Here is a 21914-nt window from a genome sequence, read left to right on the forward strand (position 1 = left end):
TACTATTCCCCGTTTACACTTGACCTCCCAAAGTAAAACCCCTCACACTTGCCCACATTACACTCCATTTACCGTTCCTCCGCTCGTATCCGCAGGGGATCTATATACTGCTGTATCTTTTGGTAATGTGTGTAAGAACAGCACTGCAATGTTATGAAACATGTATTTTATTATTAACAAGAGTCCGTTAGTAATACGAGCATTCACACCAAAGCACCCAACCAAATCAGGTAACCAAGCAGGGCTTCACCCGCAGCAACGTCACATCCTGCCCACCGAGCGGAAGTTGTCCCTCTGTCAGGCGGCTGCGTAGACAGTTCCTGGGCGCAGGTGGGGTCCTTGTGGCTGGCGCTGACACGAGTGAGGAGAGGAGAGCGACAGGCGGTGGCGGCCCCGGTTCCGGCCTCTCCCCGTCCCCGAGCCCGGCCGCTGGGGATGGTCTCCCGCTGACATGGGCGGCAGCAGTTCCAAAGGCCGCAGTTTCTGGCCCTTCGGCTCGGGCGCCGTCGCCGACACGGCCGACGGCGAGCGCCAGCAGAGCCTGGCCCGGTACCGCAGCGGGCGGCTAAGTGCCACCCCCTTCGTATTCAGCCGCAGGAGGTAAGGGGTGGGGTGGGTGGGGGGGGGGGGGAAGAGCCGGGGTGGGGTATGTGGCTGATTGGGGTGGGGAAGGCCTCGGGGTGGTGTGGAACCCGGGAATTGAGTGGGTGTAGGTGGGTTTGAAGGCTGGGTAGTGTACAGACAAAATATTACAAGACTGGTATTATTCAGTGGTTTGCATTTGCTACTCGGGTGTTTTTAATTCGCACCACACGATGTTTTTAGTCTTATTTGTTTAGTGCTTAGTTTTGGTTTTGCATTCTTGTAGGTGGAACGGCACCCAGTGAGAAGTTCGCTCGTTGCCATACTCTCCTGTTTATCTTTCTTTTAATTGCCGCTCTGATGAATTCCCATTGGAGACCCTATGAACCTGTAGTTAATTGGGAGGGAAAGTGACTGCACATCTAGCTGTTATGGTGTCAACACTTTTCAAGGCTCACTAAAGGAACCCGTTTCTTCAAATTACTATCACTGTTATTCAGTGTAAGTACACTCAGTGCCCGCTTTATGAGGTACCCCTCGTTAATGCAAGCATCTATTTAAACACCACCTTTCACTTCTAAGCTGCACAGCATCACAGTCACTGAAACACTCCTGCACACGTAACCTTTACGGCACAGCTGGAATTTTCTATGATGATATAAAGTGTTGTGCAGTTTTCAAGCCATGGAAAATTTCCACTGTTTAAAAAAAAATAGAGGGAATGTTGTCAGCCAATCAGGTGGCAATCAGGTATAAAAGCATGCAGACAATGTCAAGAGGTTCAATTGTTCAGACCATACGTCAGAATGAGGAAGAAATGTGATCTAAGTGACTTTGACTGTGGAATCATTGTTTGTGCCAGATGGGGTGGTTCAAATATCTCAAAAACTGCTGGTCTCCTGGGATTTTCACACAGACCAGTCTCTAGAGTTTACAGAGAATGATGTGAGAAACAAAACAGATTCAATGAGCAGTTCTGTGTGAAGAAACACCTTGTTAATGAGGGAGCTCAGAGGAGAATGGCCGGGCTGGTTCAGGTTGACAAGAAGGCAACAGTAACTCAAATAATCAGATGTTAACAGGGATGTGCAGAGCACAATAACATGTTGAATCTTGAATTGGATGGGCTACAGCAGCAAAATATCACAAATATATTCAATGACCACTTTATTATGTACCTCCTGTACCTAATACATTGGCCACTAAATGCACTTTTTCTCATGAGGATTCCTGTTTGCCACAGCACACATTGCTTTGCACTTAGAAATATAATGATTTCAAAATTCAAAGTAGATGTATTATTTAGGTATATGATTGTTGATTTGTTAAAGATAACATTAGTTCTGGGCTTGAAAAGGTTAAAAGACTTATCTGACTGAAAGCTTGTACAATATCTTAGCTGTTCAAACAAATTATCTGCCTCCTGGCAGGCAAATAACATTATAGGAAAAACCATCAAAAATCACTATCATTTCTTGTCTAGTTCTGAGGGATTTGAGATGGGAATCTGGCTTCAAAGATCTCAGATTTGATTTATACAGCAATTGATTCATACATTTGTTTCCATAATTAGTTTTTGGTTCATTTTTATTTTAACTTTCATTTTTGAGTAGTCTGTCTACCTGAATAATTTAAGACCTAGCTTTAGGACAGTGCTTAGGTTCAGTACTGACAGTGGTCTCAAGTGCACCAAAGCCTTTTAACTGAATCACACTGTACAGTGCTGAGCGAAGACTGGTTTGTGTGGAGGCATCTCAACCTACATGGTCGTGACTTGAAAGTAAAATTGAGTGCATGTGACTGAAAAGTAGTTTATGCATGTGAGAATGCTGACAATTTAATAGTCAAAGGCTAGACAGAGTGAAATTAAGAAGAACATTGGAAATTAAGTCATGAAAGAATACTGCAAGAGAAAAAATTAAATCCAGAGATCTTGTTTTACATAAAATTAGGACAACTATCAGAGATTGAAAGTTTCCATTTACCTTTGTCTGGAAGTGGAAAAATATTAATTGGGTTCTTAATGAATACTTCTTAACTGTCTTCACAAGGAAGAGGAAGCCATTGAAGTGCCTAATGGGCTTTGACAAGCTCCAGTTGCAGGTTGATCAAAAGTCCATTGTATCCAGGAGGAGAAGGTTATTAATAAATTTGCTCGGTGGCAGGTAGCAGAAGGCAGTTGACACATTTTTAATGACTGGAAGCCTTTTTTTTCAGTTGAGTTCTGCAGGGCTCTTGTGCTTTTTTTGTAATATGAGTTATATGGAAGGTGCATTGCAATGAATGTGCAGAGTTGACATTAAGCAAGAGAGCTTTAGATGTATAAAGTACGAAGCAGCAATCGGTGATGGAGAAACTCAAGCAGACCAATCAGCATCTTTGAGGAGAAAGCAATTGTTAATGTTTCAGATTGAAACCCTGCTCCACAGTGACTCGAGTAAAATGACTTTTCCACTGGTACCCTATATGTGGTTGGGAGATGCTGTTGATCTTTAGTTATTTGCTAATTGCTCTGGGTTCCGGACTTCGGCAAGCCAGATTTAATGTAATTTGCATTGCTGTTTTGTTGGCCATTTTAAATTCACTTGTCTGCTTGGGTATGAACTAGCATCAATTAGCCCAGATACTGCCAGTGGTGAGAACAACAGTTGCCATTTTGGAAAAGAAAATGGCTTGGGGAAATTTTGACCATAAAACGGCAAAGATTTTTCAAATAGTAGAATTCTAGTTCTGAAATATTCTTGTCTTGAATATTTCTCCACTGATGCTGCCTCACAAGCACTGCTTCTAGCATTTTCTATTTCTCTGTTTGGTTGGCAGCTCCTTGCTCCAAACAGTGTGAGCCGTATATTAGGAATTTTGATGTTCTTGCCTTGTAGCAGTTTGATCCTGATTAAGGTTTTAGGGTTGGATTTTTCATCCCGTCTGAAAATCATTTCAAAATATTTTAATTTCCATTACCTATTTTCATTCAGCAATAGTAAATCCAATTAATGCATATTTGTAACCTTCCTGTTCACAATCCAGAACACATTTTCTGTGTGTGTGTTACCTATGCAATATTCAGTCACTTCTTGTTCTCAATGTGGCTTCTATATTTGGTTCAGTCCACAGTTGTGGCCCTAAGCTTCTAATCAACTGTCACTTTAATTCTCCATCCCTTTTGTACTTTGATCTGTTTTTGACCTCCTACATTCTTTCATCAGGAACAACACATCTTTTAGAAATTCAAATTAGAGCCTTCTCTAATATAATTTGTAGCATTCTTTGTGTTTCTTTGATAATTTCAGGATATTCTACATTTGAGCCTTTTACTCACTATATCATTCCTCTCATTTACATCTTTCCGATCACCCTTTTTTTATCCTTTGCCCTTTCTGCATCTTAATCTGTTTCTCTGTTCCTTGTCCTGATGAAAGACCATTGAACTGAACTGTAAATTGTTTCTCTCTTCACAGGTGCTGCCTGACCTGCTGAGTATATACAGAATACTGTTTTTATAATTACATGATTATTCACCTAAGGATACTGTCTTGTATTTGATCGTCAGAAAATATCTGTTGCCCATATTTGAGCCTTTAGTTTCTATTACACATTTGGCCATAATGGGAAATCGTGAATGGTTTTAATCCTCTTGCCAAGAATCCCACTTCAACTTTGGAAAAGAACAAGTCAAACGAGCTATAATTGGTTTGTTGATTGGCAGAGTGTCAAGTGAAGTCTTTTGGTAAAATCAGCCTAATTATCATTTAATGAAAATCAAGCCTTGCTCCAAACACACAAAAATCCAGGAAAGTTTACTCACCTAAAGTGCAGTATTCCGAATCTTATCAGTCATATACAGTGGACTCTGGTTAATTCGGCCATTGGGGGACATCTCTTAAGTAACAAAACCAAATCGAGAAAATAGCCAGGATTCCTTTTTGGGACACTAAGCCACTTAATTGGGACAAGAGACTTGCTGAAGTTTCTGTGTATGTTGTGTTCCTGTCCGAGATTGCACCGTGTGTCGAGCGAACAATTTTTATGTAGTGTTACGAACCCCGTAACTGGGTCACTTACCAGCAAAGATAGTGAGGTCCGTTGAAGTCTGATGGTACTATTTTTAACAGTATTTATTAGTAAAAATACACAAAAATAATATCAATGCAAACATACAGATAATATACATCGTCAATACTAAATCTAAAAGTGCGGGTATAATAATAATAATAAGAAATAAGCTCTATCGTTGTCTAGGGGATAACGTATTGTCCGATGGAAATATAAAAGTCACTCAGTTCATTCGGGCTGCAGTCTTTGGTTGAAGTCGAGAGAGATTTTAGAAACTTGCCGGCTTTCCTTTATCCGCTCTTGATCCATATTCATCCTTTAGCGAGACCGTTCCGTGGAAGACTTGTTATCCGGGCAAGGATGGACACACACACAAGCCTCCACTGGTCTCATACGTTTCTTCTGGTGTGTCTAAAGGGGTTGTTTCCCAGACCCTCTTTTATCCTTACTCACCAGGTCTCAGATGTCAATCAGGTTGGGATGATGCAATCCTTCAACCAGCCCACTCTGGTCATTCCCTGAGGGCTTCAATGAATAGTACAGTACTCTATACACAATTCTGTCTCCAAGAGACAATAGCTGTTATCAAGGGTTCTGCCTTGCTGAGGCCAGGACACATTCCAAGCCTGTGTATTCTGGACGTCTCTTTCTCATTTCCTGGTTTCCAGACCCGAATTAATAGCGATCTTGCGATTCTCAAAAAGGAGGGGGCTACTTTGTACCCTTCGGCCCCTCAGAGTTGTGGCGCATTCGTAACAGTAGTGTCACGTGTGTGTATTAAAAAAATTAGTGTTTTGTGTCACTGATAGTTGGCAATAAGCAGTAAGACAGTCTGGAACTGTGTTACTCACTGTGGTTTCAAGCATTCCAGCTTGGAGATGCTAGAAACGGCCAGGTATGAAAATAAAACTACTTCAAGTTAGGAATGATGAAGAATTTGAAGGTATCAACAATCATCTTGAATGTTACAATGAAAGTGAAGATTTGGAGGTAATCATCGAAAGCATTTTTGAAGGTAGTGGATGATCTGCACTCACTGCGCTGAATATGTTCATTTATAGTCAATCAAAAATACATGGCTGTATCCATAAATATTAGGAACTAAAGCGCAGTTTTATAGTACTGCAGTCTTGGTAGAGTTCCAATTTCTTCTGTATTTTATTTAAATAGTACTGTAGCTTATATTTTTTATACTTATTAAATTATTTTTGTGAAACATCAGCTAATTGGGGCAGCCACTAATTTGGCGACAATGTACTGGTTCTGATGTCCCAATTAACCAGAATTCAATGTAATTACAGATCAAAATAATACATCTATGGTTGGGTCAAATTTTTTAAAACTTGAAAAGTAGAAGTTTAGTTTCAATGTTATTTTCTGTTTCCACCTCATCTTAATCAGTCAAATTTGTTATCACTAATATATCATGAAATTTGTTGTTTTATGGCAGCAATAAAAAAAATAAATAGTGCAAAAGAGAATGAGGCCTGGTCAGAAATCTACAGAGGGGGAAGAACTGTTCCCAAAATGTTGAGCGTTTTTAGGCTCCTGATCTCCCTTAAGGTAGGAATGAGAAGATGGCATGTCCTGGACATTGAGGGTCCTTAATGATAGATGCTGCTTTGAGACATTGCCTTTTGAAGATGCCCTTGATGTTGGGGAGGCTTGTGCCTCTTGATCTTGTGTGTTGGAACCTCCAGGCCAGGCTGTGATGCAACCAGTCTGAATGCTCTCCATGATACATCTGTAGAAATTTGTTAACATCTTTTGACGTAATAAATCTACTCAGACTCTGAGTACATAGCCACTAGCATGCTTTCATGATAGCATCAATATGTTGGACCCAGAATATATCTTTTGAGATGTTGATGCCTTTGAAAATGCTCACCTTTTCCACTACTGAACATTCAATGAAGACGGGTGTATGTCTCCCAATTTCCCCTTCCTGAAGTCCACAATCAATTCTTTGGTCTTGCTGACATTGAGTGCAAGATTGTTGTTACGACACTGCTCAACCAGCTGATCTATCTCACTCCTGTACACCACTTCGTTGCTATCTGAGATCCTGCCAACGACAGCAGTGTCATCAGTGAATTTATAGATGGTAGTTGAGCTGTACTGAGCCATGTAGTCATGGGTGTAGAGAGATTAGAGCAGTAGGCTCAGCACACGTCCTTGAAGTGTGTTTGTGTTGATTGTCATCAAGAAGCCGTTATTTTTATTGATCTGCACTGACTGGTTTCCTGATGAGGAAGTACGGATCTAGTTAAAGGCCCAGGCTTTGAAGCTTGTTGATTAGTATCACTACTGAGGGGGTAATAGTATTAAATGCTGAGCTGAAACACCTTTTTTTCATTTCTACAATAATCCAATCATTGATGCAGTCATTAAAAGTGTAGTTAATCAATCATCTGGTATTCTCTCCTTTTTCTACTCTTGTGAAATTTCCCTCAGAATATCTGAACTCCTTTAACCCCTGTGTTTGATTTGTCATGGGGAATCTTGGACCTCCAAACACTTGTGCATTTTTAATTGCATGGCACAACTGCCATAGCTGAGAGAGGTGTGTTTATTTAGAATCGGACACTTTTTTTTAACAGGCAAGGAAAACTTCCTGAGAGAAGATGTTTAAAAATCTAAAAATATGAGGCTATCCTGTGTTGTTTTGGGAAACATTTGCAGTACTATGTGAGGTTTCCAAATACACTGACTTTTTTTTAACACTAATCCCAACTTGTGCTTGTTCTCATATCAAAGTGAGAAACTTTGTTCTCAGTACAAAATGGTCACGTTACTCTCCTAGTCCACCCAACACTAACCCTCAGAGACCTCTCCACAAAAGGCTGTCGTCAATTCATTGCTGAGGCAGTACTGGCAAAGGGCAAGATTTCACATCAGATATCTGGTGTAGCGGTGTGAAAAGCAGAGTTCCAAGCCAGTTTTTTTTCAGCATAATGAGCAGCTTGAGTCAAGTTGTCTAAAATAACACATGGGTGTTAAGTACCAGACATGTTTGTGCTGGAGGACCAAAAGCACTATAGTGAATCAGAGCTGTGGGATACATTAACAGCAAGTGTACTGATGGTTTGATGTTGAGTTCTTCTAGAGGTTACTGCTTTGCTTTTCTACTTAAATTGATTCTGTAGTGAATTTACAGTTGCAGAGTACATTACATAATAGAAATCTGCCCTTTATTATTCCAGGGCTGAATTGCTATGCCAACTGTTAATATTCACTGGCAAATTATTACTCTGATAGCAATAAGATTTCAGTCAAATTTTAGATACAAGTAGACAAGCAGAACTGGAAAATAAGATTCTATAACTAATTGTTGCGCATTCAGTGAATGTTGCCAATTATTTCTGATGGTCCAGATCTGCTTAACAGTGATTTGCTTGCCTATTTGTGATTCTGTATGCAAAGGTCACACATTGACCAAGTAATTGGAGTTCCAGATTCTGTTTACTGAATGATACTGATTTAATTGAGTTGTATTGCTGCTTTATATCTTATTTTTTCAACATTCATGAAATGGTTTGATAGGTAACACCATAAATGCAAAACTCTTAAATGTGCAAAAAGATTTGGTTGATGTGAGATTTCAAATTAAGTTCAAAACTACATGGCTAGTTAGACTTGGGTTTCTTTCGTACCTAATTTTCAGAATGTAGGAAAATTATGAACTTTCTATGTTAAATATGTGCGTTGAAGGGCAAAATAATAGTGGTGAACTTATTTATGTGAAGAATGTGTATGTTTAAACTTAAAAGACAAGCAGCATGAATTACAGTCAGGGTGTTTAATATTAATGGTTTCTGCATAGCTGCCCACCCTTAATTATTTTAATTTTCAGGATCTGAGAGTTGTTGGCAATGTGAGGTTCATTCCCTATCCTTAATTGTCCTTTAGAAACAGGTAATTGCTGCTGACTTAAACCACATCAGTCTTTTTTTGTGAAGGTTCTCCTACAATGATGAGGAGTTCTTAGAGCTAGAGATTGTTTTGGGAGGTGCTGTTGTTGTAGCCTAGATGAATAAATGGTGCATTTTGTGTGTGTTGATGTACATGTACATTCATGGTGGTGGACAAGGTACCATTCATGCAGGCTGCTTTGCCCTTTGTGGTGCTGAACATCTTGAACTCATCCAGGCAAGTGAAGAGTATCCTCACTCCTTGCTAATGCCTCAGGATGTAAACTGTCAGAAAATTGGGTCTCTGACCTTTTGAAGCCACTATTTATGTAAATGGTCTATTGCATTTTTTGTCTAATCATAAAACCTAACGAAATGAGTGTGGGACAATACAAATCAGCTTCTTTTACCCATCCACAACTATATGCTGACTACTTCTTGCCTTTCCCAACCACCTGAGAATGAATGCAAAAATGGTAAAGCTCAGGACACATGAACTTTTTGTATGCAATTGTTAAACAAATGGCCTGCTATAATTAGTCAGGTGTGTGTGTGTGTGTGTGTCAGTCACACACACACTCTCCCCCTCTTCTCCCCCCCCCCCCCTCTAATGTGAGACTCTAGCACCACAAAGCTAAAGGTGAATTTTAAACTTTATAGGTTTTTGCTAATTTGTTCTGGAAAAAGTAGCCTAAGGGTACTTGTTTCAAATGAATTTAATGTAAGACATTGGACAAAATCAGCATCTTGTGTACTTGATGTTAGTTAAGTTTTGCAGTGTTCTTCCCCTTATATGGCCTGGTTGCGGATAACCTGGGACAGATTTACTTAAGCAATGTTTTATAATTTGAAATGGCAAAAAGTTCAATATTACACAAGGCATGAATTCATTTTGGTCACTGCTTAATTGCAGAGTGCTCTAACTCTTCTGGATATGTCATGCAATTAGTTCCTAGATTATTATGAAATGTGAAGCTTATTTAATAGAGTACATAAAGTGGTATTACTCTTGTCTGCCACCTTTCTAATCATGCTTTTACTATTTTATTACCTTAGCTGTCCTTTATTTGTCGATATCTATTAACGACAGGTTAGGATTAAGGAAATTTGTCAGGAGAGATGTCTATCCTGTGCAGAAATTCTAATGGTGAGTCTTTGTGGTTACTAGAAAATATTCATTATCCTGCAGTTTAAAGTCTGACTCTCAATTGCCAAATCATGAGGCTAAGTCTTCTAGGAAGCACTCTAATCAAAATATATTAAAATCAATGAAGTTCAAGCTGGTTTCAAAAATGCTGAGCCTTAACATTAGGCAGCATTTACTGATGGAACTGCAGGGTTTGAATTTGGGATGTGCATTCTCTAAGTGCACCTAGACATTGAGAGTTTTGTTTCCTTACAATTTTATTTCAGTCACTTCAAGCCAAGTGTTTTCTAGCCTTTTTTTTGCTTCAGGTAATAAGTTGGTTGGAGGATCTATGCATCAGTGTAGTTTGGTCAGATTTCAGAGTAGCTCTTTTCATTTTAAAATCCTGTCTCACTTTTTCTTTCATTCATAACTGGGGAAGGAATACAGCGGATTCCAGTTAATTGAGACATCAGGGCCAGACATTTTTGTCCAATTAGGTGGCTGCCCCAATTAACCAAAGATTCATGGAAATAATTTTAAAAAGTATTAAAGACAAACTACCATTTAACTGAATAGCAAATTGTGTATTTAAATGAAATACAGAGAATAAATGAGAACACTACAAAAACTATTACAGTATTACTGGTTCCTGATTGTTATCGATAGAGGAATTCATCCAGTGTACGCTGCTGTGTTCATTTGATTGACAGTAAACATACAAAATCAGAGCAGGCACCCAGTGCAGAGAGTGGACTAACTTTATACAGTGTTTTTGACAATTGAATACTCCAAATCTTAGTTTTCATTGTAACATTCAAGATGATTGTCGATACCTTCAAATTCTTCATAGTTCCTAACCTCAAGTAGTGAAATTGCTCAACTTTCACTCCTAGCCCTTTCTGGTATTCCAAGCCCGGATGCTTGAAGCCGCAGAGAGTAAAACAGTTTTGAATTGCTTTACTATCTTACTCGCCAACTATCAGGGACCTTATGCTGAGCCTTAACACTAGGCAGTTTGGTGTTTTGAATACAAACACACTCAAGTGAAGGTATTTAAAACTGTTTGCTGTAAACACAGTGTTATGTCTAATGACTTACACTAGTTAGAAAATGTTTGGCAACAGTCTCCTGCCCCAATTAAGTGGCATAGTGCCCCAAATAAACTAAGGGGAATCCAGCTATTTTCTTGATTTATTTTTATTATTTAAGAGTTGTTTCATCTCAGCAACTTCCCTGATTAACTGATGGCCAATTAACCAGAACTATATATACATTAAAAAAATAAATTGATCGTTCTAAGTGTGCAAACAACCACTAGTGCAACATGACCCAAAGTTATTGAAATTCTGGGGTGTCTATTAGGTCTTTTGCATCTGTTTTATCATAATATTTTGACTTTTTATTTAAGGTGTTCTTTTGCATAATTTTTCCTCCAGTTTTCTTCCCTCCTGAAGGTGCTGACTCTTGATGGGCACGGTTCCATGAGTGCTGGCAGCCATCACCAAAGTGGCCATTCTTCATGTGTGAGCCTAGACAGTGAGTGTTCCAGGCTGTTCAATTGTGGAGGGTATAACAGGCAAACCTGATCCTGTTCTCATCTGGCATCCAATACACACACTCAGTATAGGTAACCAGATAGCGGTTGGGAGCTGACATCAGCCTGATTTATTTTATTCCGCTTTCCACTCCCTCCTCGCGCAAACAGTAGGCACTTTGAAACCAGTTATATTGCTGCAGTAATCAGCTAATCAAAGACACATTTGGAGATTAAACTGGGACATTCTAACTGTTATAAGTCATTTACTAAAAGCTTTTTAAAATTTTATTCAGTTTTTTAGACTTTAATTTGGAGTAACTTAGCAAAGTATGGAAATGGAAAAGTTAAACATTAAACTTGTTTACATTTCTAGCATTAATGAAATTTTCCATAGGACAAAAATTCAGTTGGATATCCAGCCTTTACAATAACTGATTGAATGATCTAGTTACAAATACACTTACACAAACCTAGCAAGCCCACCACCATTTTCTTTTATATTTGAGCTGGCATTACTGAAAGATCATCAGGAGAGTTGGTAATATTCTCAGGGAATCAGAACTTTTGCTTGGGAGTTCACCCCAAGAACTGTATATCAATAATAACATATTAAACGATCTGAATGGGTACTTTGTTTTCTTAGCAGTACATATTTGGATGTAAAACCCTTTGAAAGACAAGCCCCACAGTGCAATAAAAGCACCATTTTCACTTAATTAGATAATTTGGCAGAGAAATAGTGAGGTTTAGATTTTTTCAGCTGCAGCAGCCACTTAACAAATATTCATATAATAAAAGATGGCTACAGTTTTGCCCACAGAGCAGGAATATAAATATTCACAACTTCTCCAAACATTTATTTTGCCCCTGCAGCTCAATGTACTATGATGAAGATGGTGATTTGGCTCATGAGTTCTATGAAGAAACCTTCGTCACAAAAAATGGAAGAAAAAAAGCTAAACTGAAAAGAATTCATAAAAATTTAATACCTCAGGTGAGAGCCAAGTTTTATATTGTTGATTCATTTTACTTTCTTGGGGCGAAGGACTGATTCAACTTCCATCTTAATAAGGAATGGGTATATTTAGATGACATGTATTGAATCCCTTAGACTCTTAAATCTAATAGTTTGGTTACTGTTACTGTATAGTTTAAGCAGAGTGACCATTGCATACAAGTAGTGTGCCACCATTATTGAACCATGGCACTGGAGTGTCACATGGATTGTGTTAGGTCCTGGAAAATTCAAATGTGAGAACAGTTATGTTGGTATCGAGTACGTTGTAGATCACAGTATAGTATGTAGTATTTGTATGGAGCAGGAAGTTTTTCCACTTAGTTGCCTATTAATTGCTGAGTTTTCTATTCTGAGCCTCTTATGGTAGTTGGGCATTAACAATCAGTCTAAGTCAGACTAGCAAGGAGACGTAACTTTACCAGAAGGAATGGGTGTGTAGAAGCTGCTAAAGGTATTAACTAAGACTGAAGCAGGCTTGATAGATTGAGAGAGATTTTTAAAAAGAGAAACTGGGGCTCTTTACAATTATAGAAGTGATAAAAGTTTATGTATTTGAGTTTTAACCATGTAAATAAAGAGAAATGCAGCCAGGTGATACTGTAGTTCCAAACAAAAGGGTGAACTAAATATTTACATAAAGGTGTTTGAGATATAGAAACAAATGATTTAAAAGGGATGAGTATTGTACAGTGGGAATACATGTGAAGTCTTAAACACAAAGTACACTGCAGATGCTGTGGTCATGTTGAAGTCTTATTGTTTGGAAATTTTCATGAGCCTGTCAGTTATGTAAAACAATATGCCTTATTCAATCTTCCTCTTGGGGAAGGGTTCAGAGAAGATTCACAAGAATGACCTTGGGAATGATGGAATTAAATTATGGGGATTATTTGATGGCTCTGGGCCTGTACTCGCTGGAGTTTAGAAGAATGAGGGGGATCTCATTGAAACCCATCAAATATTGAAAGGCCTAGATAGAGTGGACATGGAGATGATGTTTCCTATAGTGGGGAAGTCTAGGATAAGAGACAGTCTCAAAATACAAGGATGTTCCTTTAGAGCAGAGATGAGGGATTTCTTTAGACAGTGATGAATCTGTGAAAATCATCACAAATGGCAGTGGAAATTGAGTCAATCAGTGTTTTTAAAGCAGAGGTTGTTAGGTTGTTAATTAGAAAAGGTGTCAAAGGTAATTGGGAGAGGGCAGGAGAATGGGGTCGAGGAATAATAATACCGTAAATTCTGGACTATAAGCCGCTACTTTTTTTCCCACACTTTGAACACTGCGGCCTATACTACGGTGTGGCTAATGCATGTTTTTTTTTCATGCCGCCAAAAACATTTTGCCTGGTAACAGTAGACCAATAAAATTGATGAGTAGTTCACAGAGGTCCAATGAAATTGCACAATAAATCAAGCGCACTTTCACAATTAAATTATTGTAAATCAGTCATTTGTTAACTCACCCTCATCAAAATGGAAAACACTCGAAGAAAAGCATATGATGCAGCTTTTAACATAAAGGCGATCAATCTGGCGGTTGAAGAAGGAAATCGAGCTGCTGCACATAATCTTGGCATAAATGAATCGATGGTGAGACATTGGAGATGCCAGCGTGAAGAACTGAGTCAATGCAAAAAGACGACAAAAGCTTTCAGAGGTAATCATAGCAGATGGCCCGAACTTGAAAACTTTCTTGAAGACTGGGTTAACACACAGAGAGCAGGCGGCCGCGGTGTTTCCACCGTGTAGATCAGACTGAAGGCTAAAGCAATCGCCACCAAAATGAAAATCGAAGATTTTAGAGGTGAGCCATCGTGGTGTTTTAGATTTATGGGACGAAAAGGCCTGTCCGTCAGGGTATGCACGACTCTGTGTCAGCAGCTCCCTCCCGACCACGAGGAAAAACTTCCTAACTTCTGCACATTCACTCAAACAAAGATAGCGGAGGAAGATGAAGAAGGCGATCAATAATTTTTCCTGGTAGGCTGCAGTATATATATATTTTTTTTACCAGTCGTTAGGAGATACTGGAATGTTGTTCGTGCACTGTTCAGTAAAAAAGTATACGCAACGTAATTTGTGTGTTACTGATACGTATGTATATTTAAAAGTAGCTGTGTTACAGGCACTGTTCGAAAAAAAGCATTTGCAATATGTATGTGTTTATGTTACCATACGGATTTAATTAAAATTTAAAAAATCCTCACGTGTAATATCTTTCTGTGTAAGTATCTCATATTACAACGTGGGACACATGTGGCTTAAAATCCAGTGCAGCCTGTACAAGTACAAAATTGATTTTCTTTCTAAAATTAGAGCGTGCGGCTTTTAATCAGGTGCGCTCTGTAGTCCGGAATTTACGGTAAATCAATGACTCAACTGGCTGAATGACCATTTTGTTCCTATGTTTTGCATGACTTCTATAGGACACACTGCAGTCTCTTTTTTTCATGTAAAATGTGCTAAAACTGTTACAGATTTATAGCCATACATAGGTAAATTGGGCATTCTACCCACAACATCCACACCAATCAAGGGAACCTTTCTTGTAATAATCCCACCTCCTGCACTATTTTGACTAGGCAATTTAAATGCTTAGGTGACTCTGCTTTCACCACTCTCAGGCTGTGAATTCCAGGCTCTTGATACAAAAGATTGGTTTGCAGGTGCAGCAAGGTATCAAGAAGGCAAATGGAATGTTGGCCTTCATTGCTAGAGGGATTGAAGTAAGAGCAGGGAGGTTATGCTGCAGCTGTACAGGATACTGGTGAGGCCGCATGCAGTTCTGGTCTCTTTACTTGAGGAAGGATATACTGACTTTGAAGGCGTTGCAGAGGAGGTTCACCAGGTTGATTCCAGAGATTGGGGGAGGTTAGACTACAAGGAGAGGTTGCGTCACCTGGAACTGTACTCGCTAGAATTCAGAAAAATGAGAGGAGATCTTATAGAAGTATAAAATGAAAGTGATAGAAAAGATAGAGACAAGAAGGTTGTCTCCACTGGTAGGTGAAACTAAACTAAGGACATAGCCACAAGATTCGCGGGATTAGATTTAGGTCGGAGATGAGGAGGAGCTGTTTTTCCCATAGAGTGGTGAATCTGTGAAATTCTCTGCCCAATAAAGCAGTGGAGGCTACCTCAGTAAGTATATTTAAGACAAGGTTAGATAGATTTTTGCATACTAGGGGAGTTGAGGGTTATGGGGAAAATAGACACTAGACGCAGAAGTAGACCATTTGGCCCTTTGAGCCTGCACCGCCATTTTGAGATCATGGCTGATCATCTACTATCAATACCCGGTTCCTGCCTTGTCCCCATATCCCTTGATTTCCCTATCCATAAGATACCTATCTAGCTCCTTCTTGAAAGCATCCAAAGAATTGGCCTCCACTGCCTTCTGAGGCAGTGCATTCCAGACCCCCACAACTCTCTGGGAGAAGAAGTTTTTCCTTAACTCTGTTCTAAATGACCTACCCCTTATTCTCAAACCATGCCCTCTGGTACTGGACTCTCACAGCATCTGGAACATATTTCCTGCCTCTATCTTGTCCAATCCCTTAATAATCTTATATGTTGGCATCAGTTCCCCTCTCAATCTCCTTAATTCCAGCGTGTACAAGCCCAGTCTCTCTAACCTCTCTGCATAAGACAGTCCGGACATCCCAGGAATTAACCTCGTGTATCTACGCTGCACTTCCTCTATAGCCAGGATGTCCTGGAGACCAAAACTGTTCACAATACTCCAGGTGTGGTCTCACCAGGGCTCTGTACAAAGGCAAGAGGATTTCCTTGCTCTTGTACTCAATTCCCTTTGTAATAAAGGCCAACATTCCATTAGCCTTCTTCACTGCCTGCTGCACTTGCTCATTCACCTTCAGTGACCGATGAACAAGGACTCCTAGATCTCTTTGTACTTCTCCCTTACCTAACTCTACACCGCTCAGATAATAATCTGCCTTCCTGTTCTTACTCCCAAAGTGGATAACCTCACACTTACTCACATTAAACGTTATCTGCCAAGTATCTGCCCACTCACCCAGCCTATCCAAGTCACCCTGAATTCTCCTAACATCCTCATCACATGTCACACTGCCACCAAGCTTAGTATTATCAGCAAACTTGCTGATGTTATTCTCAATGCCTTCATCTAAATCATTGACGTAAATTGTAAACAGCTGTGGTCCCAATACCGAGCCCTGTGGCACCCCACTAGTCACCACCTGCCATTCCAAGAAACACCCATTCACATCTACCCTTTGCTTTCTATCTGCCAACCAGTTTTCTATCCATGTCAATGTCTTCCCTCCAATGCCATGAACTTTGATTTTACCCACCAATCTCCTATGTGGGACCTTATCAAATGCCTTCTGAAAATCGAGGTACACTACATCCACTGGATCTCCCTTGTCTAACTTCCTGGTTACATCCTCGAAAAACTCCAATAGATTAGTCAAGCATGACTTACCCTTGGTAAATCCATGCTGGCTCGGCCCAATCCTATCACTGCTATCTAGATATGCCACTTTAATAATCCATCTTTAATATGCCATCTTTAATAATGAACTCTAGCATCTTCCCCACTACTGATGTTAGGCTGACAGATCGATTGTTCTCTGTTTTCTCCCTCCCTCCTTTCTTAAAAAGTGGGATAACATTAGCCATTCTCCAATCCTCAGGAACTGATCTTGAATCTAAGGAACATTGGAAAATGATTACCAATGCATCCGCAATTTCCAGAGCCACCTCCTTTAGTACCCTAGGATGCAGACCATCTGGACCTGGGGATTTGTCAGCCTTCAGTCCCATCAGTCTACTCATCACCATTTCCTTCCTAATGTCAATCTGTTTCATTTCCTCTGTTACCCTATGTCCTTGGCCCATCCATACATCTGGGAGATTGCTTGTGTCTCCCTTAGTGAAGACAGATCTAAAGTACTCTTTAAATTCTGTTGCCATTTCTCTGTTTCCCATAACAATTTCACCCAATTCATTCTTCAAGGGCCCAACATTGTTCTTAACTAACTTCTTACTCTTCACATACCAAAAAAAAAAAAACAGCTTTGGCTATCCTCCTTTATATTCCTGGCTAGCTTGCTTTTGTACCTCATTTTTTCTCCCCGTATTGCCTTTGACTTCCTTTGTCAACCACTGTGGTCCCTTTCCCCCCTTTGCATCCTTCCTTCCTTCGGGGGATGAACTGATTATGCACCTTGTGCATTATTCCCAAGAATACCTGCCATTGCTGTTCCACTGTCTTTTCTGCTAGGATATCTGTCCAGTTAACTTTGGCCAGCTCCTCCCTCATGGCTCCATAGTCTCCTTTGTTCAACTGCAACACCGACACCTCCGAGCTGCCCTTATCCTTCTCAAATTGCAGATAAAAACTTACCATATTATGATCACTACCTCCTAATGGCTCCTTTACTTCAAGATTGCTTATCAAATCCTGTTCATTACATAACACTAAATCCAGAATAGCCTTGTCCCTGGTTGGCTCTCGTACAAGCTGTTCCCAGAATGCATTCCTTAGGCACTCTACAAACTCCCTATCCTGGGGTCCAGCACCAACCTGATTCTCCCAGTTCACCTGCATGTTGAAATCCCGCATAACTACTGTGACATTACCTTTGCCACATGCCAATGTTAACTCCCTATTCAAGTTGCACCCAATATCCATGCTACTGTTTGGTGGCCTGTAGACAACACCCATTAGGGTCCTTCTACCCTTACTGTTCCTCAATTCTATCCACACAGACTCCACTTCTCCTGATCCTATTGTCAACCTGTAACTGTTACCTGCTCAGTTGAGGGAAAACACCAGAGACACGAAATTACCTTTGGAAACGGTTTTTATTCAGAGAGGAGTTGGCAGCCCCATGCACTTCGGGCGTAAGGTAGCCAACTCCCAATTTGTCGGTTTACAAAGGTCATACTTATACCGAAAAGCAGGGTACTACATTTGCAAATATGGTTACCGATTCAAATTCATCAATTGATTGGCTATTGCATAGCTAAGCATGCGAACTACTCAGAATTTAGCAAAGATTAAAGTGTAATACCTAGAATTAATACTGACATACTTCAGGACACTTGAAATAGGTATCCTTAAAATATTTTGCCAAGCACATTGTCTTGTGGTCGTAGGTTCCATTTTCCTTGTGGTCTCCACATCTGGCCTAGCACCTTATTTTAGCTGCCTGACCTTACTTCCCCAACGATGCACCTCTCTCTTGTCCTGTCTACATATTTTGCTACACTTACCCCTCGCCCACCCCCCCTACACGTACCCCTTACCCTCTTCACATTCTCACTATGTCCCCCCTTGCAAAGGACTGAATCTCATTCCTCACCAACAGGGCCACCCCACCCTCTCTGTCCACATTTCTGTCCCTATGATAGCACGTATACCCTTGCACATTCATTTCCCAGGTCTGATCTCCCTGCAGCCATGTCTCCGTTATCCCAACAACATCATAGTTACCCATTCACACCTGAGCTTCAAGCTCATCCACCTTATTTCTGACACTTCGTGCATTCAGATATAGAATTTTTAGCCCATTTCTCCTCTCTCTGTTTGAATCTCTGCCTATTGTGCTTAACCCAGCTCCCCGAACTCCCATCAGGCTATATGCCCCTAGAATTTTGTTGTCTTTCCTAAATTTACTTATTCTTTCTGCACATTTAACTCCATGTTCCGTCAGACCATCCCTCCTTATCACTTGTTCCGCCTCACCTTTCTCTACTACACACTTAATATTCCGGAACCGTGTAGTCCCCACCTGTCCTTTATTCTTCCTCTCGCTATCCTCTCACATTCTGGATCCCCGACCCCTGCAAATTTAGTTTAAACCCTCCCCCCAGCAAACTAGCAAACTTCCCTGCAAGAATGTTAGTACTGCTCCAGTTCAGGTGTAAACTGTCCCTTCAGAACAGATCCCACCTTCCCTGGAACAGAGCCCAATTATCTAAAAACCTGAAGCCCTCCCTCCTGCACCATCCTCTCAGCCACGTATTAATCTGTATAATCTTTCTGTTCCTTGCCTCACTCGCACGTGGCACAGGTAGCAATCCTGAGATTGTTACCCTGGAGGTCCTGCTCTTTAGCTTCGCACCTAACTCCCTGAACTCCCTACACAGGACCCCCTCACTCATCCTACCCACGTCATTGGTCCCTACATGGACCACAACATCTGGATTCTTGCCCTCCCTCTCGAGAATAACCTGCACCCGATCTGAGATGTCTTGGACCCCGGCACCAGGGAAGCAACATACCATCTGAGACTCCCGATCCTCCCCACAAAATCTCCTATCCGCCCCCCTGACTATAGAATCCCCTATCACTACCGCTCTCTTCTCTTCCCTCCTCCCCTTCCTAGTCGAGGGTCCATCCTCAGTGCTGGAGACAGGACCACTGCAACTTGTTCCTGGTAGGTCATCCCTACCAACGGCATCCAAAATGGTATACTTATTGTCGATGGGAACCGCCACAGGGGTGCTCTGCTCTCTCCCCCCCCCCCCCCCCCCCGCCTCTCCTGACTGTCACCCATTTGCCTGCCTCCTGACTTTTCAGTGTGACTTCCTCCCGATAACTCCTATCTATCTGTCTCTGCCTCCCGAATGATCCATAGTTCATCCAGCTCCTGCTCCAATTCCTAATTCAGTCTGATAGGAGCTGCAGCTGGATGCACCTTTTGCAGGTGTGGTCATCAGGGACAAATGTGTTTACCCTGACCCCCCACATACTGCTTACAGAGCACACCACTGCTCTAACCATCTCCCTCATTACCTGATCCTAGATTAGTCAAATAGGTGGAGATGAGTCCATGGCCAGATTAGCCATGATCTTACTGAATGGCAGAGCAGGTTCGACGGGCCAGATGGCCTACTCCTGCTCCTATTTCTTATGTTCTTATGACACACTCCGGGTGGAAAAGATGCAACCCCCCCCCCCCACCCCCTTTCCGAGATCCCCTTTAAATTTCTGAGTTCTTGTGCCAAATCTATGTCCCCTAGTTTTATGACATGGGGAAAAGTTTCCTGTGGTGTACCCTGTCTATGCCCCTCTTTTTGTATACGACAACCATCTCCTGTAGGGAAAACAGACCTAGCCTTCAGTCAATCATTTCTCATACCTGAAATGCTCCATCCCAGTTAACATTTTGGTGAATTTTCTCTGCACTTTCCAATGTTATAACATTTTGCCTATTGTTTGGTGACCTGATTTGACCTTTGTCCTAGTTTTATAAGGACTTTAAGCAGAGATCATTGGTTTTGGTTAGATGCAAGAACACTGGTTGTTACTTCGTGTAAAGACAAGATTGACTTTTAGTTGAAATTAAATTTAAAAATCTAGAAATCTTCCAGTTTCTGTAAGTGGAAAGGGAGATGCCTTCACAATGAAGACCCCATTTGAAGCTTTTTATGGTGTTTTGTTTTAATAATTAAAGTCAAAGCTCTTTGTTTTTGTTAGTTTCAATGCCATAATGTTCTCGTCTCTGTCTGCACCTTCACACTTGGGCCATCAAATGCTGCATTGCATGTGTTCACATCTTTCAGTCGTGCATTTGTGGCACTGGTCTTTTGAAGTTCAAATTGTGTAACAATGCGTAGAAGCCATTTGGTTAATCAAACCTATGTCAACTCTTAAATGAACTAACCATTGAATTCAGTACTTAATTCAAAAGATCACCATAAAAACTTAACATATTGGAAGTGCTTTGAAATAAAATCCACTGGTTTTGACCTCCCTACCCTCATTGGTTGATCTATGTTCATTATTTTCACAGGGTATAATTAAGCTGGACCACCCGCGAATCCATGTGGATTTCCCTGTTGTTTTATGTGAGGTGTGACCAGAATGGAAGTTTCTTTCAAAATAAAACTGGACTATAGGAGTTCGCCAGATGCTGAACCTTTGATGGTCCTCTATGTTGGTGATGGAGACTGATCGGACAAGCGTGTGGCATCTGTTTAATTTCCGTGTAGTTTTTAAATGCTAAGAGCCAAACACTTAACGTTTCCTCTGTATGATTGTCTATAGAGTGATCTGTTAAAATTGAATTCATTTATAAGACCACAGTACAGATGTATACTAGAGCTCCAGTGCTATTTCAAGTAATTGTGTTAGATTACTGTGACATATGTTTAAAGACCATGTAAATAGTAGCTTTAATTTAATGCAGTCATTAGGGGTGTTCAAACATTTTGAGTTCTGTATATACACATCTGCACAATACTTGGCAGTAAATATAATGGCATATCTATGAAAATTAGTTGCAAGGTTTTATTTATGAATGACTATTGTTTGTTAATTTTCTCATACTATATAATAAAAGATTCCACAGAGTCTTTGAACTTTGTGCTACTTGAATGCCACATGAAAAAGGAAGCACCTGAAAATACGAATATACACTCCTACGCTTCCAAAACTATAAGGTAAAAATGAAAACTTATATCAAGCTGAGAAAAAAAAACTGAGATAGTAACTTGGCTGCAAAGCTTCCCATTTCTGCAGGTTTGCGCATTCTCACTGGTGCAGTGGTTCTCCTGTGTCTCAGCTCCAGGGATCCGTGTTTGATCCTGATCTCTGTTTGCATAGAGTTTGCACATTCTCACTGTGGCTCAATCTGTTTCCTGATGCTTGGTTTCCTTTTACACCCTAAAGGCCCGCTAGTAAGTTTG

General features: G+C 40.5%; 1 protein-coding gene across 1 annotated transcript; it reads left to right on the forward strand.

The window, feature by feature from the left end:
• The first annotated feature begins 278 nt into the window (after positions 1-278).
• On the forward strand, positions 279-21581 carry LOC132377921 (tumor suppressor candidate 2-like). Its single transcript, XM_059944407.1, has 3 exons — positions 279-600; positions 12086-12206; positions 21020-21581. Exons 1-3 carry the CDS (start codon positions 452-454, stop codon positions 21083-21085), a joined length of 336 nt encoding a protein of 111 aa, XP_059800390.1. The 5' UTR covers positions 279-451; the 3' UTR covers positions 21086-21581.
• Positions 21582-21914: the final 333 nt, after the last annotated feature.

This window comes from Hypanus sabinus, chromosome 19, assembly GCF_030144855.1.
Source record: "Hypanus sabinus isolate sHypSab1 chromosome 19, sHypSab1.hap1, whole genome shotgun sequence".
NCBI classification, from domain to species: Eukaryota; Metazoa; Chordata; class Chondrichthyes; order Myliobatiformes; family Dasyatidae; genus Hypanus; species Hypanus sabinus.

Coding starts and splice junctions, on each gene's coding strand:
- LOC132377921 (XM_059944407.1), top strand. CDS start 452: ATGGGCGGCAGCAGTTCCAAAGGCCGCAGTTTCTGGCCCTTCGGCTCG. Junction 601..12,085: donor TTCGTATTCAGCCGCAGGAG/GTAAGGGGTGGG, acceptor TTGCCCCTGCAG/CTCAATGTACTATGATGAAG. Junction 12,207..21,019: donor ATAAAAATTTAATACCTCAG/GTGAGAGCCAAG, acceptor TTATTTTCACAG/GGTATAATTAAGCTGGACCA.